At 40.1% G+C, this 24,390-nt stretch overlaps 1 protein-coding gene across 4 annotated transcripts in view; it reads left to right on the plus strand.

Moving 5' to 3' along the window:
* Positions 1 to 120: 120 nt before the first annotated feature.
* LRP12 (LDL receptor related protein 12) overlaps positions 121 to 24,390 on the plus strand; it is a 53,296-nt gene continuing 29,026 nt past the window's right edge. For 2 of the 4 annotated variants that reach the window (XM_023757788.1, XM_023757787.1), the window contains exons 1-2: positions 138 to 303; positions 23,969 to 24,025. In XM_023757788.1, the coding sequence (XP_023613556.1) occupies positions 225 to 303; positions 23,969 to 24,025 (136 nt within the window). In that variant the 5' untranslated portion in view covers positions 138 to 224. Of the gene's footprint in view, positions 304 to 23,968; positions 24,026 to 24,390 lie in introns of all 4 variants that reach the window. The other 2 variants (XM_006093338.3, XM_006093339.3) reach the window with 2 other exon arrangements.

The raw sequence follows: 24,390 nt of genomic DNA on the forward strand, positions 1-24,390 counted from the left end.
TCTCCCGCCGCCCGGTGTAGCGGGGAAGCGGCGGAGGGAGGGAGGAAGGAGCGAGCGAGCGAGCGCGCGAGGGAGGGAGCGCGGCGCCCCTCTTCTCCTCCTCCGCCGCCGCGGGAGCGCAGGAGCAGCCGGGGCTCGGCGGCGGCGGCGGCGGCGTCTGGCCCGGCTCCTCCTCCTGCTTTTCCTCCTCCTCCATCTCCTCGCTCCCTCCATCTGCCGTGGTTATGGCTCGTCGCTGGAGCACAAAAGAGTCTCCGCGGTGGAGGTCTGCGTGGATCCTGCTCTTCCTCGCCGGGGTGTACGGTAAGTGTCCGCGTCCCCGGCCCCGCTGGCCGAACAAAGCTGGGGGCGACCCCGGGCCCCGAGGCCTCCAGGACAGGGGTTCCCCGGGAGAACCGGGGAGAGTCTCTGGGTGCCGGCGGGACAAAGACCCGGCGAGGGGTAGAGGCATTGGCGGGGGTGGCCCCGCACGGAGACGGCTTGGTCCGCGCGCCCCCCGCGCCCCAGACCCTCGGGGTGTTGGAGAGGGGCTGGGTGTCCCGGCCGGGGGAGCCCCGATGGAGCCCCGGGAGGCGGCGGGCGGACTCCCCGACCTGGGCTGGAGGGCCCCTTGCACAATCCGCACACACACGATGCATGACTGTGAGAGGGAAGGGGAAGTCGCCCCGCCGCTGCCGGGACGCTCCGGCCACCCCCGACCCTGCCCCGGGGTGAGGAAGTTCTCTTCCCGGTGCGATGCCCGCGGCATCGGCCCCCCGCCGCCCCCGCCGTGGAAACGCAGCCCCCTGCTTCCTTCCCAGCCCCGCACCGGGCCGAGCCTCCGCCACCCGGGCGTGCAGGGTCCTGCTCCTCCCCGGGAGCCACGCGGGAGGAGGCCGGGGAAGAGTTTGCAGCCCCACCTCCGCGTCTGCCTCTGCGGGGATGCGTGTCTGCGCGGACTCCGGGCTCATCTGCCCTTTGATCCATCGCGGTCCGCTCACGTTGTCACTGTTGCTTTATTCCAATCTATGGATTGCGGTTTTTGTCTTCCCTGGAGGTTGAGAGAAGGCTGAAGGCGGTGTGTGATGAGAACTAAGCTGTGTATTGCGCCGGGGTCCGAACAAGAGCGAAGGAATTGGTTGGAAAGAACATTCATTGTTTGAGAATCTTGAGTTCCACTGCTGGCTTCACCGTTTTTAGTTGAACATTTCAAGAGAACACAGTTAACCTTGACTTTTGGGGAGTGGGGCATGATTTCTTCAGAAGGAAATGGTTGGAAGTTCACCATCCCACGGTTCAATTTCACCTTAAAAAGTCTAAGCCATTGGCCACACACACTAACAACACCAGTGGTGGTGGTGATGGAGTTCCATCAGCATGTAATTCATGAGCAAGTATTAACTCCTTTGAAAGCGTTGATCTGTGTGATAGTAACTTTGAAAACCCGGGGATTTACACAGGAAGAATTTAATGCACTTAAATTGAAATTGACAGCCAAAAGAAATAGTTTCCTGGCCTGATGCAGAATGTATTGCTGCCTGACTTGATTCACATGTTGTTATTTTTGTTTGGTGAGGGGAGAGGTTTGGTCCACATGCCATGTGCTCATTGCCAATGGTGTGCCTGTGTGTGACCAGACAACCCAGTGCGTGCCTTTGGAGTGTTAGTTGCAAGGAGCAGCTGTGATCTCTACTTGCCTGATGACTAGTGGGTGTCATCAGGCACCAGAGATCAATAAGCTATTATGTTGTTTCTTCTGGCCTGAAGGTGGGTGGAGTTCTGCCCTGGGTTTGGTGTAGTGGCCCAGGAGAGAGAAGAAAGTGAGAGGGATCCGTAATCTAAGGGGATTAGGAGTGTCCAGCTTTATCCTCTGCTATAATCAGACTTGCATTTTAGTGATGTCTGATTCGAATGGATAAACAAGCAGGGTCTTTTGCTCTCCTCTCATTAAAACCGATGTCGTTAGTGTTTGAACTGAAAGTTTTTATGCCTCTAGGCATAAGAGGCTCTGAGCCCTATAATTTGCCTTGGTGCATTCTTTTGTGCACAACACGACTTTCTGGTAGGCGCTTATCAAAGATTTATGTTTTTGGAATTTGTGTTTAGTGAGGAAGTCTTAGGAGGCAAAGATGGAAACTTCCTTTTTATAAAGCTAGCAAGGGATTATGCCAAGGGTTGATGTCTCAAGCCACAGCAAGTTTCAAAGTAAATGAAAAAAGGAGGTAGTGAGCCAGGCAGAATATTAAACTGTGTGAGCAGAGATTAAAGGAACCTTTTACCCTGCAACTGGGGACATCCTCCTTTATAGCAGCAGCTTTTGTCCTCTTCTGTCTCTTCCACCAGATGTGGGTTTATATAGAGAAAAAAGCTATAACAATAGTATGGGGGGGGGCTTGCATACCATAGTGGAGTGTGTTTAACTTGAATATGCACTAGCTGTAATGAGTAGTGGATTCATCCTGAGAAATACCCATCATCTTGAGCCTCTTAAAGTAAATATTAGCTGTAATTTATGAAACGGTCCCTTACACATCAAAAAGCGTTGTGTGTGTTTTTAAGTGGCTTCAAAAATAGAAAGATCTGTTAAAACAACCAAGTGTTCAGAGTAACTCTTAACATGGACCCAGTAAAGAAAAGCAGGATGATTGGTCAGTAGTTAGGCAATTCCAATACTAACTCTTCAGAGTGATTCTTTATCTGTTAACTACAATATTAAATGTCTCCAAATAGTACCTTGAATCTTTGAAACAGTTCATATGTGTGTGTGTGTGTGTGTGTGTGTGTATGTGCATTTAATCTTTGTTTATTTCGGTGTTTAGTCTCTTCACATGGCCATTCTAATGGACTAGGTGACTATTAAATGTGACCATTTTAGTGGAATAATGTGGCCATTATACTCCAATTTACTTTTCTGACTACCAAAGTCTATTTGAAACTCTAAATTGTGGTATGTTCTCTAGAAGTAGTTGTTCAAGGACCAATAATTATCTCTCAGGAGCTGCTGCTTCAAATCCCATGACTCTGATTTGGAAGTGTGAAGGGCTGAAACATCAGTGGGGGCAACTGTGAGCTTTGCTGGGCATTGTTTTAGGCCTGCTGTAGGCCTGCTGCAAAAGAAGAATGTGCCTCTTCATAATTCACAGAGGGAAGTCTGGCTTTTATAAAGGTGTGGAGGTTTGCAGAACTGTCTCCTAGTCAATAGAAGCTTTTATTTAGTAGAGCAATCATTTGGTAATTGTTAACAGTTTCATAGCTTTATCCTTTTCCACTTTTGTTGGTCTCCCACATCAGTGTATTCTAACTTTTTTTCCAAAGTACATATTATATTACCCCCAGTATACAGAATAAAGTTCATGAAATAATACTTACCCTTACTACTTGTGATGCACCCTGGCACGTCATATTCTATTTACTGTTCCTTCTCTCACTCTTCCTTTCCTGGTGTGGGCTGATTAAATGATTTGGGGCCCACTAAAGATTACAATACATAATTGTAATTTTAAAAGCACTGCCCCAGATGAAGCCTTAAGATGTAATTTAAAATGTTCGTTGTACTTGTGTATCCTTTACAATAGCCTTGGAGATGGTTAGTGTTGGTTACTTGCTGCCAGAGTGTTTGGTGGCAGTAAGAACTCTTCCTGGCATATACTGATTGACCTGTGATAAAGTCTTTAAGCTGGATTTCAGCTTATTACTAGTACAGTCAAAAGTCTTTGCTGGACACAGTACTATTCTAGATGTTGTGTACCATAAAATATTTTTTTACTCTTGCGTTTTATATCTAACTAGAGGCCCAGTGCACGAAATTCATGCGGGGGGGGGGGGGGTCCCTCAGCCCGGCCTGCACCCTCTCCAATCTGGGACCCCTCAGACATCCCTCTCGAAATCTGGAACTGCTGGCTTCTAACCGCTCACCTGCCTGCCTGCCTGATGGCCCCTAACCCCTCTGCCTGCCTGCCGGCCTGAAACCCTTGACGGCCTGATCGCCCCTAACCACCTCTGCCTCAGCCCCCGGCCTAAACCGCAGTCTGGCCTCCCTCTGCAGGAGGCGACCTGGTGGATCAGGGGAAGGCGCCACCCCCATTACCCCACTGCTGCTCCCACTGCCGGCCTGAGCCTGGGCCCTTCACAGCCACACCTTGGCCCTCGCAGCTCTTGTGGCTTTGTCTGGAAGGTCGTCCGGAAGACATCTGCCCTAATTAGCATATTACCCTTTTATTAGTATAGATGGGTAAATCTTTTCCCATGAATTTTATGGACCATTCTGTAGCATTTTATAATTTTTAAGTTTAAGGATAGACTAAAAGTTCCAATTTTAGAAAGATTGTAGAAATAACTGAAACATGAGAAAGAAAAACCTAAACCAGATTCCAATTACTTCTAAAAAAGTCAAGCTTGATTATATAAAGTATGTTGAATAAAACTGAATTGCTCAGCATAAATTCTGCCTTGGGTTTATAATCTAAGTTATATCCCTGGCCTAGAAGAATATAAAGTACGCAGCACATTCGACAAAATTCTAGGTGGTTATGGGGCAGAAACTATTAAATGACCACTTTCAGGAGAGATAACTATGTTCCAGGAAGAGTATGGAGGAGATTTGAGTGATGTATGGTAAATGATTTAGAAGGTACCTAGCAAGTAAAATCTCAGAAGAAACCATAAAAATGATGTCAGGCTGAAAAGTGAACATGAGTTAAAAAAAAATGTTTGGAAAGAAAAGACTGACTTTTGTGGTTAGAATATTTAATACTTATCAAGAAAATAAGGGAACACTGAGACCTCTGTGTGTTTTTGATCTGAGGTGTTTTTGTGGTTGGGTTTTTTTGTTTGTTTGTTTTTCTTACATTTTATCAATGCTATTACAGTTTAAAGAATCTATAATAATAAAAGCATAATATGCTAATTAGACCAAATGTCCTTCTGGACGTCCTTCCGGACGACCTTCCTGATGAAGCCAGGGCTGAGAGGGAAGCCCGGGTCCCGGGTGCCAGAGGGAAGCCGGTGCCAGCAGCTGGGGGAAGGAAGGCCTACTCTTGCACGAATTTCGTGCATCGGGCCTCTAGTAAATATAAAAAAGGAGGTAAACATTTAATATAGATGAGATTTATATAAATTTAAACAATTAGAAAATGTTTTATTTCAGAATTTTAGAATGACTATTAATCCTGTTCTTGCTGCAAATCTTTATAGTAAATGAAGGTTGTTCTAAACTTACGAATTGAAGTTGAGTTAATCATCTCCAGTTTCTAAGGTCACCTTTTCCTCCTGTTTCTCCTCTCTTTCTCCTCACCACCTGCCCCATGACTCTTTTTGGGAGGGGTAAGTAATAAGAAGAACACTATTTATTTCCGTTTTCTAAGGTATAGGATTAGATCCTGCAAATACAAGTTACAAACACAAACTGTTCAGATGCATAGATCAGTCTTTTTATGTGGATGCCAACAATAGGTGTGTGTGTGTGTGTATGTGTGTGTTACGTTTATAACATTAAATTAAGTTCAGATACTGTGCTTGATCTTTTTTTTTTTTTTTCAATAGAAGAGAAAATTGAGGCTCAGACAAGTTGTGACTTAACTAAGATCAAATCACTAGGAAGTAGTGGAGCCAAAATTGCAACCTAATCCTGTCTGTCTCTCCCCTCATTCATTCATTTAGCAAATACTCGTTGAGCACATATTGTGTCTGGCACTGAGTAAGGCACAACCTAATGGACATGGTTTCTGCCCTCATAGCACTTACAGTCTAGTCTAGTGAATATGTTGTAATAAGCTCTGTAACAGAAACAAGGGGCAGCAATCGTGAATAACAGACACAGGATCATTAGAGGAAGGCGTATTTGTCGAGGAGACATCGGACCTAAAGGATAGCTAACCATGTTATGATTGGAATAAGAGAGCTTTGCACATGGGAAAAACACGTGAAAGACCCAGGATCACGAAAGAGTTGGTGTGTAACAGCTGGTGTGTTGCAGGTAAATGAATAAAATTGTTGTAGCTGGAGCACAGTGGTCATAGGGAGAGTGACATGTAAAGTTGGGATCTCTTGAAAAACCATGGTAAAGAGCTTGGGTTTAAGTGTAATTAATTATTAAAGAAGTTTAAGGGGCATAATGTGACTTGCGTTTTGAAAACAGTCACTTTCACCACTGTGTGGAGGATTTGCTGAAGTAGGCAAGAGGAGAGAGAGGATGGTTAGCTTTGGGCTGTAATCCAGGTGAGAGACACAGGAACTTGGACCAAGGTGGTGATAGCGGAGTTAGAAGAGTATGGAATGCCCAGGTGGTAGGGAAGAAAGGGATACTTTCTCCCTTGTCACAAAAGGGAAAGAGTTAATATTGGTGAACGTGTACTTAGGTCTGTATATTTTGGGGTGGGAAGATGGAGATTTCTCTAAGTAACATGACATGAGATCATCAGGAGAGAGTGAAGAGGAGGCATGAGAGATCGAGGGTGATTTCTGTTTCCACATTTCAGTAGAACAGCTCAGACCCTTAGGAAGTTAAGTTTCTATTTAATCTAACAAGGAGAAGCCTAAGAACACTCAATGCGAGAAGGGCACTGTGATGAGTAGTTGTATAACTTGTGACAAGAAGGGTGAAGATTTAAGTTACAAAGGGAGAGACTTGGGTTTTCTATGAAGAACTCAGTTCTAAGGACTATCATTTTTGTCAGTGAAATAAGTACAGAACATAACTTCTACTGTATTTTAAGAGTGCTTCAGGCAGGGAATAAAGAGATTTTAAGGACTTTTTGTCCAAGTTAAATGCCTGGTTCTAAGGGATCAGTTAAAGATTGCTTTATGTCTTAGAAGAGTCAAGAATGCATTGGTAGACTGGAGAATTTCAGAAATTTTGGAAAAATAAAGTGACCTTTTCCCTTTTCCCCTTGGATTGTATAGTTTATTTATAGAATATATAACTTTAGAAAGTCCTGAAACTTTAAAATAAATGAAGTTGACAGAACAGTTTTCTAAAGTATTTGATGATTCACTGCCCTGTTAGTTTGGTGAAGAAATGAAATTGTTTTGCACTCAGTTTCTGACCATTGAATGAGAGTAACTTGATACCTACCTTTAACTCACATTTCAGTTTTTAGAATAATGGAAGGTGGTGGTAATCTTTCCTATTGAAATTAAATGTAGCATAGTAAGATATTTAGTAGTTGGAATTTACCTTTCAAATAAAAGGTAAGTTCTTATTTGACTTAATTTCATTGATTGTTAAAGCATCATTTAGGTTTTAAGTTAGGAAATTGGAGAAAAGATGAATCTTTGTATCTGGTATATTATGAAATAGAATTCAATTTCTTGAAATTATAATTGCTTGTTCTAGTAACACTAAAACCTTTTACCAAGAGTTAGAATACAGAACTCCTTTACAAAAAAAAATGCCTGGCTACCCTGGCTGGTGTGTCTCAGTGGTTGGAGCGTCAACTCTGAGCACCAAAGGGTCACAAGTTCAATTTCAGGTCAAGGGCACTTACCTGGGTTACAGGTTCAATCCCCGGCCCCACTCTGTGTGGGAGGCAACCAATCAATGTGTCTCGCTCTCATCGATGTTTCTCTCCCCTCACCTTCCACTCTCTAAAATAATCGGGGGTGGGGGGGTGGCGGGGGGTAATCCTCAGGTGAGGATTATCAAAACAAACAAACAAACAAACAAAAATGCCCGGCTAAATCCTCAAAATAACTGTGGTTCTGAGAAAGAATATGCCTACTAAAAAGGGTTCCTGGTGGCTGACTGGGCTCAAATGAAAACAACAACAAACCAGAGCCCAGCGGCCATTCTACACAGGGGCCTCTCATGCAAACTGCACTCAGGGAGGAGCCTGCACCAAGCTGCCTGCCTGCCTGCAGTGTGTTTCTGCCATCTGAGCCACTCCTTACAGAGGAGTTCCTGGAACCCTGTTTCCACCAAGAGGACTGAGGCTTTCCCCATCCAGTTGGAACTGCACAGCTGTTGGGGTCCAGCCCCAGTAGGTGCAGGGGTCCCCAAAGGTGTGGACGGAGTCGGCGAAGAAGGAATGACACGGAGACAGCGTTCAGTTGATCAGCAGCCTAGTCAGGATCTCTAGCCAAGTTCTGGTCAGGACCTCCAGTGAAGTTCTGGTCAGAATCTCTAGCGAAGTTCTGTCTAGGATCTCCAACCAAGTTCTGTAGCCAGGTTCTCCAGATTCTCCAGCCAGGTTCTGTCCAGGTTCTCCAGCCAAGTTCTGTCTCTAGGTTCTGTGTCTGGGTTCTGTCTCTAGGTTCTGGTCTCTAGGTTCTTCAGCCAGGTTCTCTCGCTAGGTTCTGTCCAGGATCTTTTGCCATGTTCTCTCCCTAGGTTCTCTCTCTAGGTTCTGTGTGTTGTTGTCTTGTTACATCTGTATTTATACCAGTTGATTCTAATCCTATTAATCTCTATTCCAAAGGTTAGGGCGTTTCTTATCTCCATTCCAGGGAATAAAGATTATGTAGCTTAAGTGTGATTGTTTGTAGTTAAAGTGATTAACTACCCGCCTGGCACTTAGTTAAGGGGTTTTATCCCCTCCCTAACTTCAGGGAAAAATCCCTACCTGGGGAAACCTTTCTTGGAGAGGTGACCTTGGTTAAAACACATAGCACCAAGAAGGTGAGCAAACATATTAAGAACAGTATGCCATATATGCCAGGTCCCTTGAAACAGCAAGGATGGACCGGCTCCCGGCACACAGCTGTATCCCCCATCCACCGACCAGTCAGAACCGCTCCATTCTGACCAATCAGGATGGCAGTACCTTTTAGATCAATCAAACTGTTGAGAATGTGGAGTCCTCATTTGTATGAGGACAGACCAATCAGGGACCAGAGGCAGGGACTTCTGTCTGCATGTCAGCTCCCCTCTGGCTCTGAGAGACACCAAAGACTGTATTTTCCCAGCTGGAGCTGAAACACAGAAGATGTCTCCCTGGAGCAGAGCAAAGGGGAGCAGACCAGTGCAGGGCAAAGCAGACCAGCACAGAGCAGAACAGACCAGCATGAGTGGAGCAGAGCTGTCTACCCAGGACCCTCTCATAGCCCTGCTATATCACAGCTGAGCTGAATAATGTGCCCTTCTTCATCGCACCCAAATTGGGGATCCCTATTGGTGTTGAATTGGTGCCAATGACCATGACCGTCAGTTGACAGAACTCTGTGAGGTAGGTATTATTACAGGAAGCTGAAGCTGAGAGTCATGATTTTGCCCAAGGTTCACATCCCTCTACTGCTGTTTATTTCTTGTAAAGGTCCGTTATTTTTTTGTCTACATTATTGTTACAGCCCCACCTACTTTTGACTCTAGTTTTATCCTGATTCAATCCTATCACATATACTAGCAGCCAGAGTGACTTTTCTGAGTACAGATATGATGTAATTTTATTGCTTAAAACCCAACAGTAGTTCCTTATTCTTAAAATACAAGCATAACTCACTAGGCCCTTCATGATCTGCCTAGTTTTTACCTTCCTTGTCTCTCGTTACTTTTCCCCACCATTCCTCTCCCCTTCACCGAGTTCCTGCCATACTCAACACATTGTCTTGTCTCCTGGCCTCTGCACACACTATTTTCTCTGCCTGGCTTTATATTCCTTCTCCCAACACTTTCTCAACTAGGCTAAGTCCTGCCTGTTCTTTGGCTTTTCTCTAGATGTTACCTCCTTTGGGAAGTCTTCCTGGTTCGTCAAAACTAGGTGCCCTTCTCATAAACATGTGAGACTGTGCTTATATACAGTGTTGGCATTGGCCTGTTTTACTTCTCCGCTCCCCCCTGGAGCAGTGCTGTCCAATGGATATAGACAGTAGCCCCCTTTCCTTTTCCACAGTTTTTTTGCTTCTGCAGCTTCAGTTACCCATGGTTAGCCATGGTTTGAAAATATTAAGTAAAGTATTCCAGAAGTAAATAATTCATGAGTTCTAAATTGTGCGCCAGTCTAAGTAGCATAATGAAATCTTGTGCTTGTCCCACTCCATCCTGCCCAGGATATGAGTCATCCCCTAGTCCAGGGTATCTACACCGTGTATGCTACTCACCCATCAGTCTAGTAGCTATCTCGGTTATCAGAGTGACTGTTGAAGTAATCCTTACTTTACTTAATAATGGCCCCAAGCACAGGAGTAGTGGTGCTGGTGATTTGAATATGCTAATGAGAAGCTGTAACGTTCTTCCTCTAAGTCAGCGGTTCTTAACCTGTGGGTCACGACCCCTTTGGGGGTCGAACGACCCTTTCACAGAGGTCGCCTAAGACCATCGGGAAACACATATATAATTACATATTGTTTTTGTGATTAATCACTATGCTTTAATTATGTTCAATTTGTAACAATGAAATTGGGGGTCACCACAACATGAGGAACTGTATTAAAGGGTCGTGGCATTAGGAAGGTTGAGAACCACTGCTGCATTAGGAAGATTGAGAACCACTGCTCTAAGTGAAACGATATGCATGTATAGGAAAAAACATAGTATATAGAGTTCGGTACTATTTGCAGTTTTAGGCATCCACTGGGGGTCTTGGAAAGAATAATGAGCCTCAAATGTCAGTTATGTATATAAATTTTCTAGTAGCCACATTAAAAGAAAAAGAAACAGGTGACATTAATGTTAATAATATATTTAACCCAGTATATCTAAAATATATCATTTTGACATGTAATCAATAGAAATTAATTTTTCATACCAAGTCTTCAAAATTCAGTGTGAATTTTATGTACTTATAGCCCGTCTTAATTAGACTACCCACATTTCAAATGCTTAATAACCACTTTGGGCAACAGCTGAATAAAATAGGCCCTGTGATCTAGCAATTCTACTCCTAGAAGTGGGAACATAATGTATGCCAAAAGACATTCACAAGAATATTCAGAGCATCCTTGTTATAGTTCCATCAGCAATAGAATAGATGAGTTAACTAGGATATATTAGCTTAAGGGAAAAGTGTATAGCAGTAGTGCTCAAACTTTTGGGTCTCAGGACTCAACAATTACTGAGGAATCCGAAGAATGCTCTTTTTATATGGGAGATGTATATGTTTTTAAATAATATAAATTCAAATTGAGGAATTGTGAAAATATTTTACTCATCTAAAATGACATAAGAAACCCATTACATGTGACCATAAATAACATACATTGAATAAAGTTATGTAAAATGACCATTGATGATAAATTTTTCAAAACAAAAAAAATTTAGCGAGAAGAGTGGCATTGCTATATGTTTTTGTAAATTACTGTAATGTCTGGCTGAACAGAAAACAGCTATTTCTCCTCCCTGCTTCTGCAGTCAGTCTGTTGTGACATGTTTTGGTTGAAGTTTTGGAAGAAAATCTGGCATCAAATAGTTATGTAATTGTAAAGGGAAAAGTATTCCAGTAGCCTTTTCAGATAAATGAATATTCTTTGATGCTATCCCAGAACTTGACAAGTAATACTTTTTTAAAGTTTAATTACAACATGGAATCTGAAACTGTATCAATGAACTTTCTGTATTCTGTTAAACTCTGAAAGGGTTTTGTGGGTTCCCAGGAGTCCACTGACCACGCTTTGAGAATAACTTACAAGATCAGTTACTCAGTCCTAGATTTCTTCCTCCCTCTGTTCCTTTTCTTTCTCTCCCTCTCATGTAAGCTAACCTCCCGTCTTCTACTGCCGGATTTTCTTTATCTGTTAATCCATTCTTTTACCCTTGTAACCTTTTTGTTGTTGTTGTTGATTTCAATGGTCAGGAACAGTGTAAAAGATTTTAGTGTTCCAGTGGTGATTATTTTGCCTGTTAAGATTAGGGAAGGAGAGTGTTTATGAACTGTGTAGGTACTATGTTAGGAAAGCAAAAGTTAACAGCTTTGTTCTAGTGTGGTTAAACTCTGTTTCACTCAGGAAGATAATAGAGATGAGCTTATGTAAGAAAGAGATCCCTTCTTATGAATGGGCCTTAGAACAAAATGAGCCAATAAGATAACCAGTGGAGATGGATTGGTCCCATGAGAAGTGGAATCTGAAGGAAGGATCTGAGGTGGAGTGTGTGTGTGTGTGTGTGTGTGTGTGTGTGTGTGTGTGTGTGTTGGGGGGAGAGGGGGTTGAAATGGAGATGCTAAATGAGCATTGATTGGAACTCAAGGTTCAAGTCCAAGGTTAGGATTCTTGTATTCTATCAATTAGGTATTTCTAGTCTGATGGGGATGACACTTTAAGACCAAACTTATTTGCTGGAAAGGTCGTAGCCACAGAATTAACCAAAATATAGCCCCAGTATTATCTAAACAATGACTTAGTGTTGTCACTAGCATTATTACTTATACATAGGAATATTCACCGTGGTACAAAGGGTGGGAGGTAAAGGGGAAACCTACTATTAGCACTGTAGGAGAGGAATCACTACCTAGGGTAGAGGTTCTCAACCTGTGGGTCGCGACCCCTTTGGCAGTCAAACAACCCTTTCACAGGGGTCACCTAAGACCATCCTGCATATCAGATATTTACATTACGATTTGTAACAGTAGCAACATTACAGTTATGAAGTAGCAACGAAACTAATTTTATGGTTGGGTCACAACATGAGGAACTGTATTTAAAGGGCCAGAAGATTGAGAACCACTGACCTAGGGTTAATGTCAATGAGTAAGGCATACACTTCCTCTCTATTCCTAATGTGCTGAGAGTTTATCATGAATGAATGTTGTATTTTGAAAAATGCTTTTCTTCATCTATCTTTGTCATTATGTGAATTTTCTTTTTATTGTTAGTATAGTGAATTACATTGATTTTTTTTTTAATGTTTAGCCTTTTATTTGGGGGATAAACCACTTGGTCATAGTGTATTTATTATGCTTTTAAAATTTTAACACTTTTATACAATGAAGTGCAGTCTTTTTAAGTATATATTTCAGTTGTTTTAGTATGCTCAGAGGGCTTTCCAAATATCACCACTATCTAATTACAGACTCTTTCAACCCAAAAGGAAACCCTGTCCCTATTAACAATCACTATCCCTTTCCCCTTTCCCCTAGTCCCTGGCAACCACTGAGGAACTTTATTTCATTATGGATTTGTCTATTTTGGACATTTTATATAAATGGAAATCATACTATATGTGATCTATTGTGTCTGGCTTCCTTAACCTAACACAGTGTTATCATGGTTCATGCATGTAGCACATGTGAAGTGATACCACATTGTAGTTTTGATTTTCATTTCCTTAATGCTCTTCTTTTCATGTGTTTTTGGCCATTTGTCTATGTTTTTGGAAATGTCTATTCAAAGTCTTTGCTCAGTTCTAATTTGTTGGATTATTTGTCTTTGTGTTGTTGAGCTGTAAGAGTTCTTTGTGTATTGTGGATATTAACCCCTTATCAGATATGTGATTCACAAATATTTTCTCCCATTCTGTAGTGTGACTTTTCACTTTCTTGCTGGTGACCTTTGAAGCACACGTGTTTCTTTGATTTGAGACGGTTCAATTTACCTGTTTTTTCTTTTGTTGCTTGTGCTTTGGTGTCATATCTAAACATCCATTTCCTAATCCAAGGTCATGAAGATTAATTCTTATGTTTATTCTAAGAGTTTTATAGTTTTAAGTATTTATATTTAGATGCTTGGTCCATTTTGAGTTAATTGTTATATAAAGTGTGAAGTAAGGAATCAAAATTCATTTTTTTTTTTTTTTTTAAATATATTTTATTGATTTTTTACAGAGAGGAAGGGAGAGAGATAGAGAGTTAGAAACATCGATGAGAGAGAAACATCGACCAGCTGCCTCCTGCACATCTCCTACTGGGGATGTGCCCGCAACCCAGGTACATGCCCTTGACCGGAATCGAACCTGGGACCTCTCAGTCCGCAGGCCGACGCTCTATCCACTGAGCCAAACCGGTCTCGGCCAAAATTCATTTTTTTGCATGTGGATAACCAGTTGCCTCATCCCAATTTGATGAAATATTATTCTTTCCCCATTGAATTATCCTGGCACTCTTGTTGAAAATCAGTGGACTGTAATTGTAAGGGCTTATTTCTTGATTGATAGTTCTATTCTATATGCCTATCTGTCTGTCCTTATGCCAGTTATCACTCTGCCTTCATTACTGTAGCTTTAATAGTAGATTTTGAAATCAGGAATGTGAATCCTCCAAATTTATTATTTTTTATGAAGATTGTTTTACTATTCTGGATTCCTTGAAATTCTGTGTGAATTTTAGGATTAGTTTCTCAATTTGGGGTGATGGGGAGAGGCAGCTTGGATTTTGTGAGGTATTAAATTGAGTCTGTTGATCAATTTGGGGAGTATTGCTATCTTACCAATTTAGAGCCTTCTGATCCATGAACATGCGATGTCTTTCCAGTTATGTTGGCCTTCTTTAATTTCTTTCAACAGTGTTTTGTAGTTCCAGAGTATTTCCTTTGTTAAACTTACTTTTGTGTGTGTGCTATTGTAAATGTAATTATTTTCTTAATTTTTTGTATTTTTCATTGCTAGAGTATAGGAATACATTTTTTTAAAAAATATATGGGACGATGCTCCAACCAACTGAACCACCTGGCTAGGGCTAAAACATAAATATTTTGAAATAGTCACAGTACAGTACAGTACAGTGGAACTTCAGTTATCGAACTTAATTCGTTACGGAAAGCTGTTCAAGAAGCAATTTGTTCGAAAATTGAATCATTTTTGCCCATTAGAAATAATGTAAATTGAATTAATTCATTCCAGAGCCCCAAGTGATTCCCTGTTTTAACTTCTTATATACAGTACATGTCTAATGTACTGTTTAATCTATAAATAAACACTTCTTAAGTTTATCTAACCACCCCCTGCTAGCCTTAAAGGAATCACTTTCAGCACGCCTTCCAGGGTGTCTCTCAGGTCAGCATGCAGCATCTTTGATTGTTCCCATATTACTGCCTGGGCTAAGTGCTTTTCCTTTATACCAGTCAACAGCAGTTTTGCTACCTCTTCAGCTGCTGGGATCATTTTTTCTCTCACACCCTTAGCAGCATTAGCACTCTTGATGGCCTCTTTGTGCTTTAAAATTGTGCTAATTGGTTACTTCCCCAACAACAAAAACATTCTCTCCTTTGTTTGTGGTCTGAGAGACAATTTTTGTCATGCTGAGGTATCAGCTTGAAAGAGTTGTCCTTTAAACCGAAGTTGGCTTCAACAACAACCAAAACATTTTTTCTGTTAATAACTTGGTCAAGAATCAAATTATTCGAGATGGGAGAAGTTCGAGAAACTAGGTTTAACTGTATTTGAATGGCAAGCTATGCTATGTGAAGTAGCAGAGGCAGGGAGGGACTGTTTTATAAACTCATTTTTGTAACAGTAGTAAACACATAGTAGTTTTTGTATGCTAGACAGTGTTCTAATCACTGTATGTTTGTGCACACTCTTAACAACCCTGGCAGCCTAGACACTGTTAGTATGTTCACTTTACAGATAAGAAACCAGAGAAGTTAAGTAGCTTAGCTAAGGCTATATAATTAGTAAGCAGAAGAGCTAGGATTTGAACCCAGAAAGGGTGGTTCTGGTCTCTTCTCTTAACCATAACAGTATATTGCTTTTTTTTTAGTTTTATTTACAGATATTCCTAAATTCAATGTAGTTTATATGCAAACTGATTAATTTCTGATAGATTTGCTCTTTTTAAAAAATATATATTTTTATTGATTTCAGAGAGAAAGGGAGAGGGGGAGAGAGAGAGAAACATCAATGATGAAAGAGAGTCATTGATTGGCTGCCTCCTGCATGCCCCCCACTGGGGATCGAACCCACAACCAGAACATGTGCCCTTGAACAGAATCAAACCTGGGACCCCTTAGTCCGCAGGCTGACACTCTATCCACTGAGCCAAACCGGCTAGGGCACATTTGCTCTTTTAAATTCATAACTAGAATTCATCTGCTTGTGGTACTGATAGATGAGCCATAGATGCCAGCTCATTAATTTTCTGAATTAATTTTGATTTCCTATTTGAGATTTCTAAATAGCAAGATGCTAGATTATTGGGTTTTCTGCTACCTACCTTCAGGGTTTTTGTGAGGCTATTAAATAACTTATGCAAATACTTTCTACATAAAATGTTAATTTCCTTCCTTAGTAGATGGACAAAAGATAATTATAGGAACAGTAATTGGATGACTAATAAAATTAGAAACAAAAATTAACTTAAAGAAATGCAAATACATACCACATACTAATTTAGTAAATATGTAAAAATTAAACTGTTCTATTAAGTGTTCATAATTTTCAATAAAGACATAGTAAAAATGTGTTTAGAAGGTAATGAAATGAGCATTCATACTTGACTACTAGAAATGGTAATTTTTGGCTGATAGGTTTATGCTATTACTTGACATATATCTGTGGCACTTTTTCCTATCACTTTCTCTTCATAAACTGTTTCTTTAATATTGAACATTAGATTTTTTAGTTATGTTCACATTTATAAATACTGTAACATGTTTTATTAATTTTTATCTTAATTTTTATTATTTTCCTTTTGATTAAGTAATAAAAATAGAGGCATTAGAGGAATGGTGGCCTGAGAGATCCCTTTGGTCTCTCCCCTTGAAGTTTCAACATTTTAAACACTTATAACTCAACAAAGAATTCCCTGCTCAATGCACAATATTCCTGAAAGACCTGCACATTGAAACACCTTAAGGCGGACAAGTAGAAGCAAACTGGGGATGCAAGAAGGGAGAAAAGCTGAGATGAGCTAGAGATGCAGCCCTACAGCTGGGCATTCACAGGAGGGCTCAACCCAGAGAGGGGAGGAATCAGGTTGTGGCTGGCACTCACTTCAGCCAGGAGAGAGATTCAGTAGGCATTCCTGCAGGAGTGAGCAGTATGAGCTGTGGGTGAGCCTAGTGACCTGGGCAGGGACACAGGTCAGACATGCTCCTGTGGTTGTCTGGCAGTCAGCATTCCTGACTCAGAAACAAAGTCGTGGAGGCTTGCTTTGCCTTTGGTGTCATGTTGTGTAGCACATTATCTGCAAACTCGAGAACTAGTTCTACAGAATCATTTTTTTCCCTGAGCAGAGGGTGCACTCTGTGACTAGTTCTGAACACTGGGAAGACCCCACAGAAGTCCAAGGTCACCATAACCTGACAGGCAAAACAGCAAAGAAGCTGGCCAGGTTCCCCACACCCACATGCATTGTTATAATGACAGTAGCATCTGGCTGTGGAGGACAGCACTGGGATTCCACAGATTTGGAGTCCATTGCACACCTAATTCCTCTGTGGGATGGCTCCCCGAGACAGCAGGGGGGGGGGGGGCCAGAGCACAGTAGAGGAAACCATCTATCCAGGCAATACTACCCCACCGAGATCTGAAAAGCCAGAGAAGTGCAAGACAGCTAAAAACTTATGATTTAGTGCCACCTACTGGAAAATAATAGAAAGGCTTCTTCATAGTAATCTGCTAGAGAGGTACCACTCATAGATGCCTAGACAGAGAAGGAATCCATCAAATAACCAGGAATAACCAAGGTAGTGAGGTAGCTCAAATAGAAAATGAAAAACCCCTAGAAAACAAACTTAAAGACATGGAATTATGTGATATAAATGACAGAGAATTCAAGATTACAGTTATGAAAAAAATCAACAAGATGCAAGAGAATGCAGCCAGGCAATTTAATGATCTCAGAAAACAAATCGACAAAACAAGTACTTTACCAAAGAGATTGAAACTTTAAAAAAGAACCAAACAAATTCTAGAGCTATAGAACTCAATAAAAATAATTAAGGATGAATAAGAGTATAGGATATAGAGCCAACCAGATGGAGGAAAGAATTAGTGATATCAAAGATAGAAATGACACAGGGAAGAAGAGAGATTTGAGCATTAAAAAAAAAAAGAATTCTACTAGAACTATCTGATTCCATCAAAAAGAGCCATATAAGAATAATAGGCATACCAGAAGAGGAAAAGAGGGAGAAGGGAATGGAGAGGCTATTCAAACAAATAATTGATGAGATCTTTCCAAACCTATGCAAAGAATTAGATTCTTGGATCCAAGAAACAGAGCACCTAATCACGTCAATCCAAAAGGGCCTTTTCCAAGACAAATTGTATTAAAACTGTCAAAAATTAATGACAAGAAAAAATTTCTCAAGGCAGCCAGGAAAAAGAAGAGAGTAACTTATAAAGGGAAGTCCATTAAGTTATCATCGGACTTTCTAGCAGAAATGCTACAAGCCAGAAGAGAATGGAACCAAATATTCAAATTACTGAAAGAGAGAAATTACCAACCAGGAATAATATATCCAGCAAAGTTGTCCTTTAGATATGAAGGAGAAATCAAAATATTTCCTGACATACAGAAGCTAAGGGAATTTATCACCAGAAGGTCTCCACTGCAGGAAATACTCAAGGGAGTTATTTACCTGAAACAAAAGGTCACAAAACTATGAGCAAGATCCACAATAACTTTACAAATAAACAGGGATAATTTGTGACAATAAAAGCATGAAAGGGGAGAAAGATAAAGGTCTGAATTTGCAAAGGAGGATGGGGATCAGATACATTCAAATGAAAAAGGATTATTGTACTAGTATATATGAAACTTTATTTTTCTTAAACTTAAAGGTAACCACACACACACACACACAAACCCAAAACTGAGACACATGGCTTAAAAGAAGAGAAAACAGGAAGGAAGTATGGAATACCACCACACAAAACAACAGACAAAAACACAAAGGAAAATAACCAATGGAGGCACAGAGCTACCAGAAAACAAAAGTTCAAATGGCTATAGGAAATCCTCATACATCAATAATTACCCTAAATGTATATGGACTGAATTCACCAATAAAGAGGTACAGGGTAGCAAATTGGATAAAAAAAAAAACTAACCATAGCCTACCTTCAAGAGACACATCTAAACTGCAAAGACGAAGTTAGACTCAAAGTGAAAGGGTGTAAAATGATTTTCCAAGCAAATGGCACCCACAGAAAAGCAGGTGTAGCCATACTTATATATGACAAAATGGATTTCAACATAACAAAGGTAACGAGAGACAAAGATGGACATAGCACTTCTTAATATATATATGCACTCAGTCAGAGAGCACCAAATACATAAAGCAACTACTAATAGAACTAAAGGGAGAAACAGACAAAAACAACAGTCGTATTTGGGAGCCTTAATACTCCATTGGCAGCTCTAGATAGATCATCCAAAAATAAAATAAATAAAGAAATATCAGCCTGAATGATACATTAGACCAAATGGATATAATTGATATTTACGGAGCCTTTCATCCCAGAACATCAGATTATACATTCTTCTCCAGTGCACATGAAACATTCTCAAGGATATACCATATGTTGGATTACAAAAGTAGTCTCAACAAATTCAAGAAGATTGAAATCATACCAAGCATATTCTTTGACCACAATGCTTTGAAATTAGAAATCAACTGCAAAAAGAAAGTAAAGAAACACACAAACATGTGGAGATTAAACAACATACTACTAAAAAATAACTGGGTCAAAGAAGAAATAAAAGGTGAGATCAAAAGATATAGAAAGGCAAATGAGAACAATAATATGACATATCAAAACTTCTGGGATGCAGCAAAAGCAGTAATAAGAGGGAAGTGTAGATCATTGCATGCCTATCTCAAAAAATAAGCTAACTCCAAATAAACAATCTAACATCACATCTTAAAGAACTAGAAAAAGAAGAACAAAAGCAACCCAAAGTCAGCAGAAGAAAGGAAATAATAAAAATTAGAGCAGAATTAAATAGAGAGTAAAAAGATTATACAAAGAGCTGGTTCTTTGGAAAGATGAATAAAATTGACAAACCCCTGGCTAGACTCACTAAGGAAAAGGAGAAAAGACTCATATAAACAAAATCAATAATGAAAGAGGAAAAGTTACCAAAGGCATCACAGATTTAGAAAGGATCACACTAGAATACTATGAAAGACTATATGCCACCAAATTCAATAACCTAGAAGAAATAGGTAGGTTTACAGATATATTTAACATTTACAGACTGAATCATGAAGAATTGGAAAATCTAAATAGACTAATCAACAGTGAGGAAATTGAAAAAGCCTCCTAAGAAATGAAAGTCCAGGACCAAATGGCTTCGTTAGTGAATTCTACCAAACATTCAAAAAAGAGTTGATACCTATCCTTCTCAAATTCTTCCAAAAAATTGAAGAAGAGGCAATACTTCCTAACACATTCTACAAGGCCAACAAAACCTTGATACCAAAACCTGGCAAGGATGACACACAAAAAAACTATAGACAATATATCTGGTGAACACAGATGCAAAAATCCTAAATAAAATACTAGCAAATTGCATTTATCCTCCCTTTTCTGTATGAACTGTGTTTAAGGGAAAGTTCTTTGTGGAATTTCAGTTACTGGAAGTATAAAAATTGGCAGGGTTAGAAAATAATGTTGCCATAATGAAATAATTTATTCAGGCCACGATTATCAGTTTCCTCTGATGAAACTAGTATTATAAAAATGGTCATGTGGGAACTTTACAATGGAGGGATCAGGCTGCCTGACTTGGACCTATTGATTAACCTGTCTTATGAAAAGTAGGGCAGGCAGAAAGTTTGTGCCGCCTCCTGTAATATACATGAAACATACAGCATCAGCTCTGAAGTTTTCCAGCCAAAAATGTTGAACCGGTGTCAAATCAGATTCTACCCAGGGGTTGGCAAATTATATGGCCTTTGAGCCAAATCCAGCCCACTGCCTGTTTTTTGTTTTGTTTTCTTTTCATAATGTTTTATTGAAACACGCTACTCTGATGCATTCAAGTATTATCTATGGCTGCTTTCATGCAACAGTGGCAAAGTTGGGTAGTTGCAATAGAGATCATATGGCCCACAAAGTCTAAAATATTTACTATCTGGCCTTTTTAAGAAAAAGTTTGATGACTCTAGAGCTAGATGAACAAAGTTTAGTGACACCACTAAATATGGGTCTCTTACAGGACAACGGATCTGGTTTCTGTAACAAGTCTGCTGTATGGAAAATAAGGGAGTATTACTATAGGTTGAGAGATTTAAACACACTAACCAAATGAAACATTAAGATTTCCTTTAGGTCCTGCTTCAAATAAACCAACTGTAAAAAGACATTTATGAGCTACCCAGGGAAATTTGACGATGGCTTGGCTATATTAAATGATATAAAAATTATAATTAAGCCGAAACCGGTTTGGCTCAGTGGATAGAGCGTCAGCCTGCGGACTGAAAGGTCCCAGGTTCGATTCCGGTCAAGGGCATGTACCTGGGTTGCAGGCACATCCCCAGTGGGAGATGTGCAGGAGGCAGCTGATCGATGTTTCTCTCTCATCGATGTTTCTAACTTTCTATCCCTCTCCCTTCCTCTCTGTAAAAAATCAATAAAATATATTTTTAAAAAAATTATAATTTCATTGAAGTAATATCACTGTAGTTAGGTAAGAGAATGTCTATCTATGTTTGTCTTCATTCACTTGGGGAAGCACACCTATATAGTAGGGATAAATATATTTACACTAGAGGCCCGGTGCATAAAATTCATGCACGAGGGAGGGGGTTCCCTCAGCCCGGCCTGCACCCTCTCCTCTTGCAATCGGGACCCCTGGGGGGATGTCTGACTACCTGCCTGATCGCCCATAACCACTCACCTGCCTGCCTGATTGCACCGGACCGCCTCTGCCTTGGCCCCACGACCGAGGCTTTGTCTGGAATGACATCCGGAAGGTCGTTCAGCTGTCTGGTCTAATTAGCATATTATGCTTTTATTATTATAGATTGGTACTTTTTAAAGTTATATGAAAAAGGATAATCCTCAACTTCTTATATGATATTTTAATAGGGAAATGTCAAGTTGATGGGATAAACTGCAGGGTACTATTTTAAAGATTATGTGAAAGTGAAAAATTATGAGATGAACTTCATTAGAGGTAAATGAAAAGCTAGCCATTTGCTCATAGAAAAAAAAGAATTCTTTAAATAGATTTATTAAAGCCATTAAGAACCTAGGAGTCATTGAAGATCAAAAATGATGCATAAAAGCATCATGCCTTTCGTTTGGTTCTCCCCCCCCCCCCCCGCTCCCTCTCCCCCACCCCCAACAAGTAGCTGAAGCTAATTCAGAGTTGAGTCCCTTTCAGTCTAAAAATTGAAGCTGTTCCTGAGGTCTGAGTAGTCATTTACCAAACATTTTACATTTAAAGGATAGTGTAAAGAAGCAGCTCTCTAAACCTGTAATCTAAGCGAACAACTGGTTCTGAAATCTCTTTCCTTTGTAGTTTTCTAACTTAATTCACTAATGAAAGAATGCCTGTCTTCCTCTTTGTATTTCTCTACCCTTTTGTTTCCTTTTTTTTAATCCTCTAAGCAAACTATAACCTGAAATCAAATTGTTACTTACACAAAGGATGTTTTGTGCTTAATTTCAAGATCTGGTAATTTTGACTCATTAAATCAACAAATATTTCCTGAGATCGCACTCTGTCAGAAACTGGGAAATAGGAAGGCAAGTAGAAAGTGAAGAAGAGGAGAAAAGAAGCAAAGGGAAAGAGACTGTTTTTGCTCTAAAGACACTCAAAATTTGGTGTAGAAGATGGGTAAATTAATAACCCAGACAGGATGATAGGGCCGTGGTAGTAGTATGCTCATGAGTCAGTACTAATTTGATGTACGGTGGGAACGTTAAGGAGGACTCCTAATTCATCCTGAGATGGATGGAGATCTATTTCCTGAGCTGAGTTGAAGGAGTTAAGCAGGTAAGTGGCAGTGCACTGGGCTGTACCAGGCTGAGAAAAGGTGATGTTCAAAATCTAAGATAGGTTCAGGAGTAAATGATATGTAAGGGAGCTCCGTTAGTGAGTATAGATTCTTTCAAAGAATTTAACTTAGGAGGGAAAGACCAAGATAGGAAAGCAGAAACAGGTAGGTGCACTGGCAAGAAAGAAGTTTTCTTTTATGAAAGAGAAAGACCTGAATATATCATCAGGAGGAGACAAAGGAACAAGAAGAAAGGAAAGGTCTGAAGGGAATGGAGAGAAGGGCTAATAAAGGACTCCAGGATCCAGAGTGATTGTAGACCTACTGTGTCCTTGGCTCCCATAATAGAATCTCTAATAAACTCGAACAATCTTCCCTAGCAATGGAATAGTTACCCTTCAAAATGTCCTGTTCTCTGGTCATATATCTGGTCACTAGAAGTATATTTGAATGGTTCCATGTCCCCAACTTTGTGATAGGATGTATAGAAAATCAGGAGATACCAAAAAAAGATACAATTTTGTCCCTAATGGTCTTAAGACTACTAGAGTTGTTGATATAAGGTTAAAAGAGATAATGCAAGGCATTTTTTTTTTAATGTGCCAACATGTGTGACCCTAGCAATGGCCACACTGTTGACGGATTGAGCATGCTCTTAGGAGATACGATTTTTAAAGGTACGGGATTCTCCCCGACCTGCGTGGCTCAGTGGTTGAATGTCAACCTATGAACCGGAAGGTCAAGGTTCAATTTCAGGTCAGGGCACATGCTGGATTGCTGGCTCAGTCCCCAGGAGGGGGTGTGCAGGAGGCAGCCGATCAATGATTCTCTCTCATCATTGATGTTTCTATCTCTCTCCCTCTCCTTTCTTCTCTATAATCAATTAAAATATATATGTTTTTTCAAGTACATGATTCTCTCTTTTCTAGTAGTGATATGAAGTTCTCTTTTGACTATTAACTTGATAGGAAATTCTTTCTGGTTTTACTCAGATCTGTATATTTGACCTTTATATATTACATTGCATTTTTGTGAATTCAAAAATACTGTGTTTTTCCTACTACCATTGAATTGTTGGGTTTCGTATTGTTTTGAAGAATATATCGGAGGCTTTAATTTAGTTGCTGAATATTACACGTAGCTCTATGTAGTTGTTTTCTTTTAAAGGGAGAATCTGGAAATTTTTTATAAATTTTATCTTGGAAATTAGTTTATCCATTATGTTTAATTTTAGGAAATGGTGCTCTTGCAGAACATTCTGAAAATGTGCATATTTCAGGAGTGTCAACTGGTAAGTCATTTTTTGTAATGTTTAAATTTCATGCATGACTTATGTGGTAAATATTGAAAGCCACCTGGTATCTTATGAAGTGATATTTGGCTATAAAAATTATTACTGCTTTTTGCAGCATGTAATAAGGAATGAAGTAACTGGAACACGGAGAAATTCTCATAAGATAAAATTGATATCTGCATGCCCATGGGTTGATTATATTTTTCCAAATGGACTGCATAATTATTTTTCATAAAAACATTGAGCCAAGAGAAGTTAGCTCAAAATGAATTAGTATTTTCTTTACATACAAAGTTATATGGAATGAAATTTATTAAAATGTAATTTTGAATGTAGCATTAAGCCTTAGAAATGAAGCACTT

The sequence above is a fragment of the Myotis lucifugus genome, unplaced genomic scaffold (genome assembly GCF_000147115.1).
Source record: "Myotis lucifugus unplaced genomic scaffold, Myoluc2.0 scaffold_114, whole genome shotgun sequence".
Taxonomy (NCBI): domain Eukaryota; kingdom Metazoa; phylum Chordata; class Mammalia; order Chiroptera; family Vespertilionidae; genus Myotis; species Myotis lucifugus.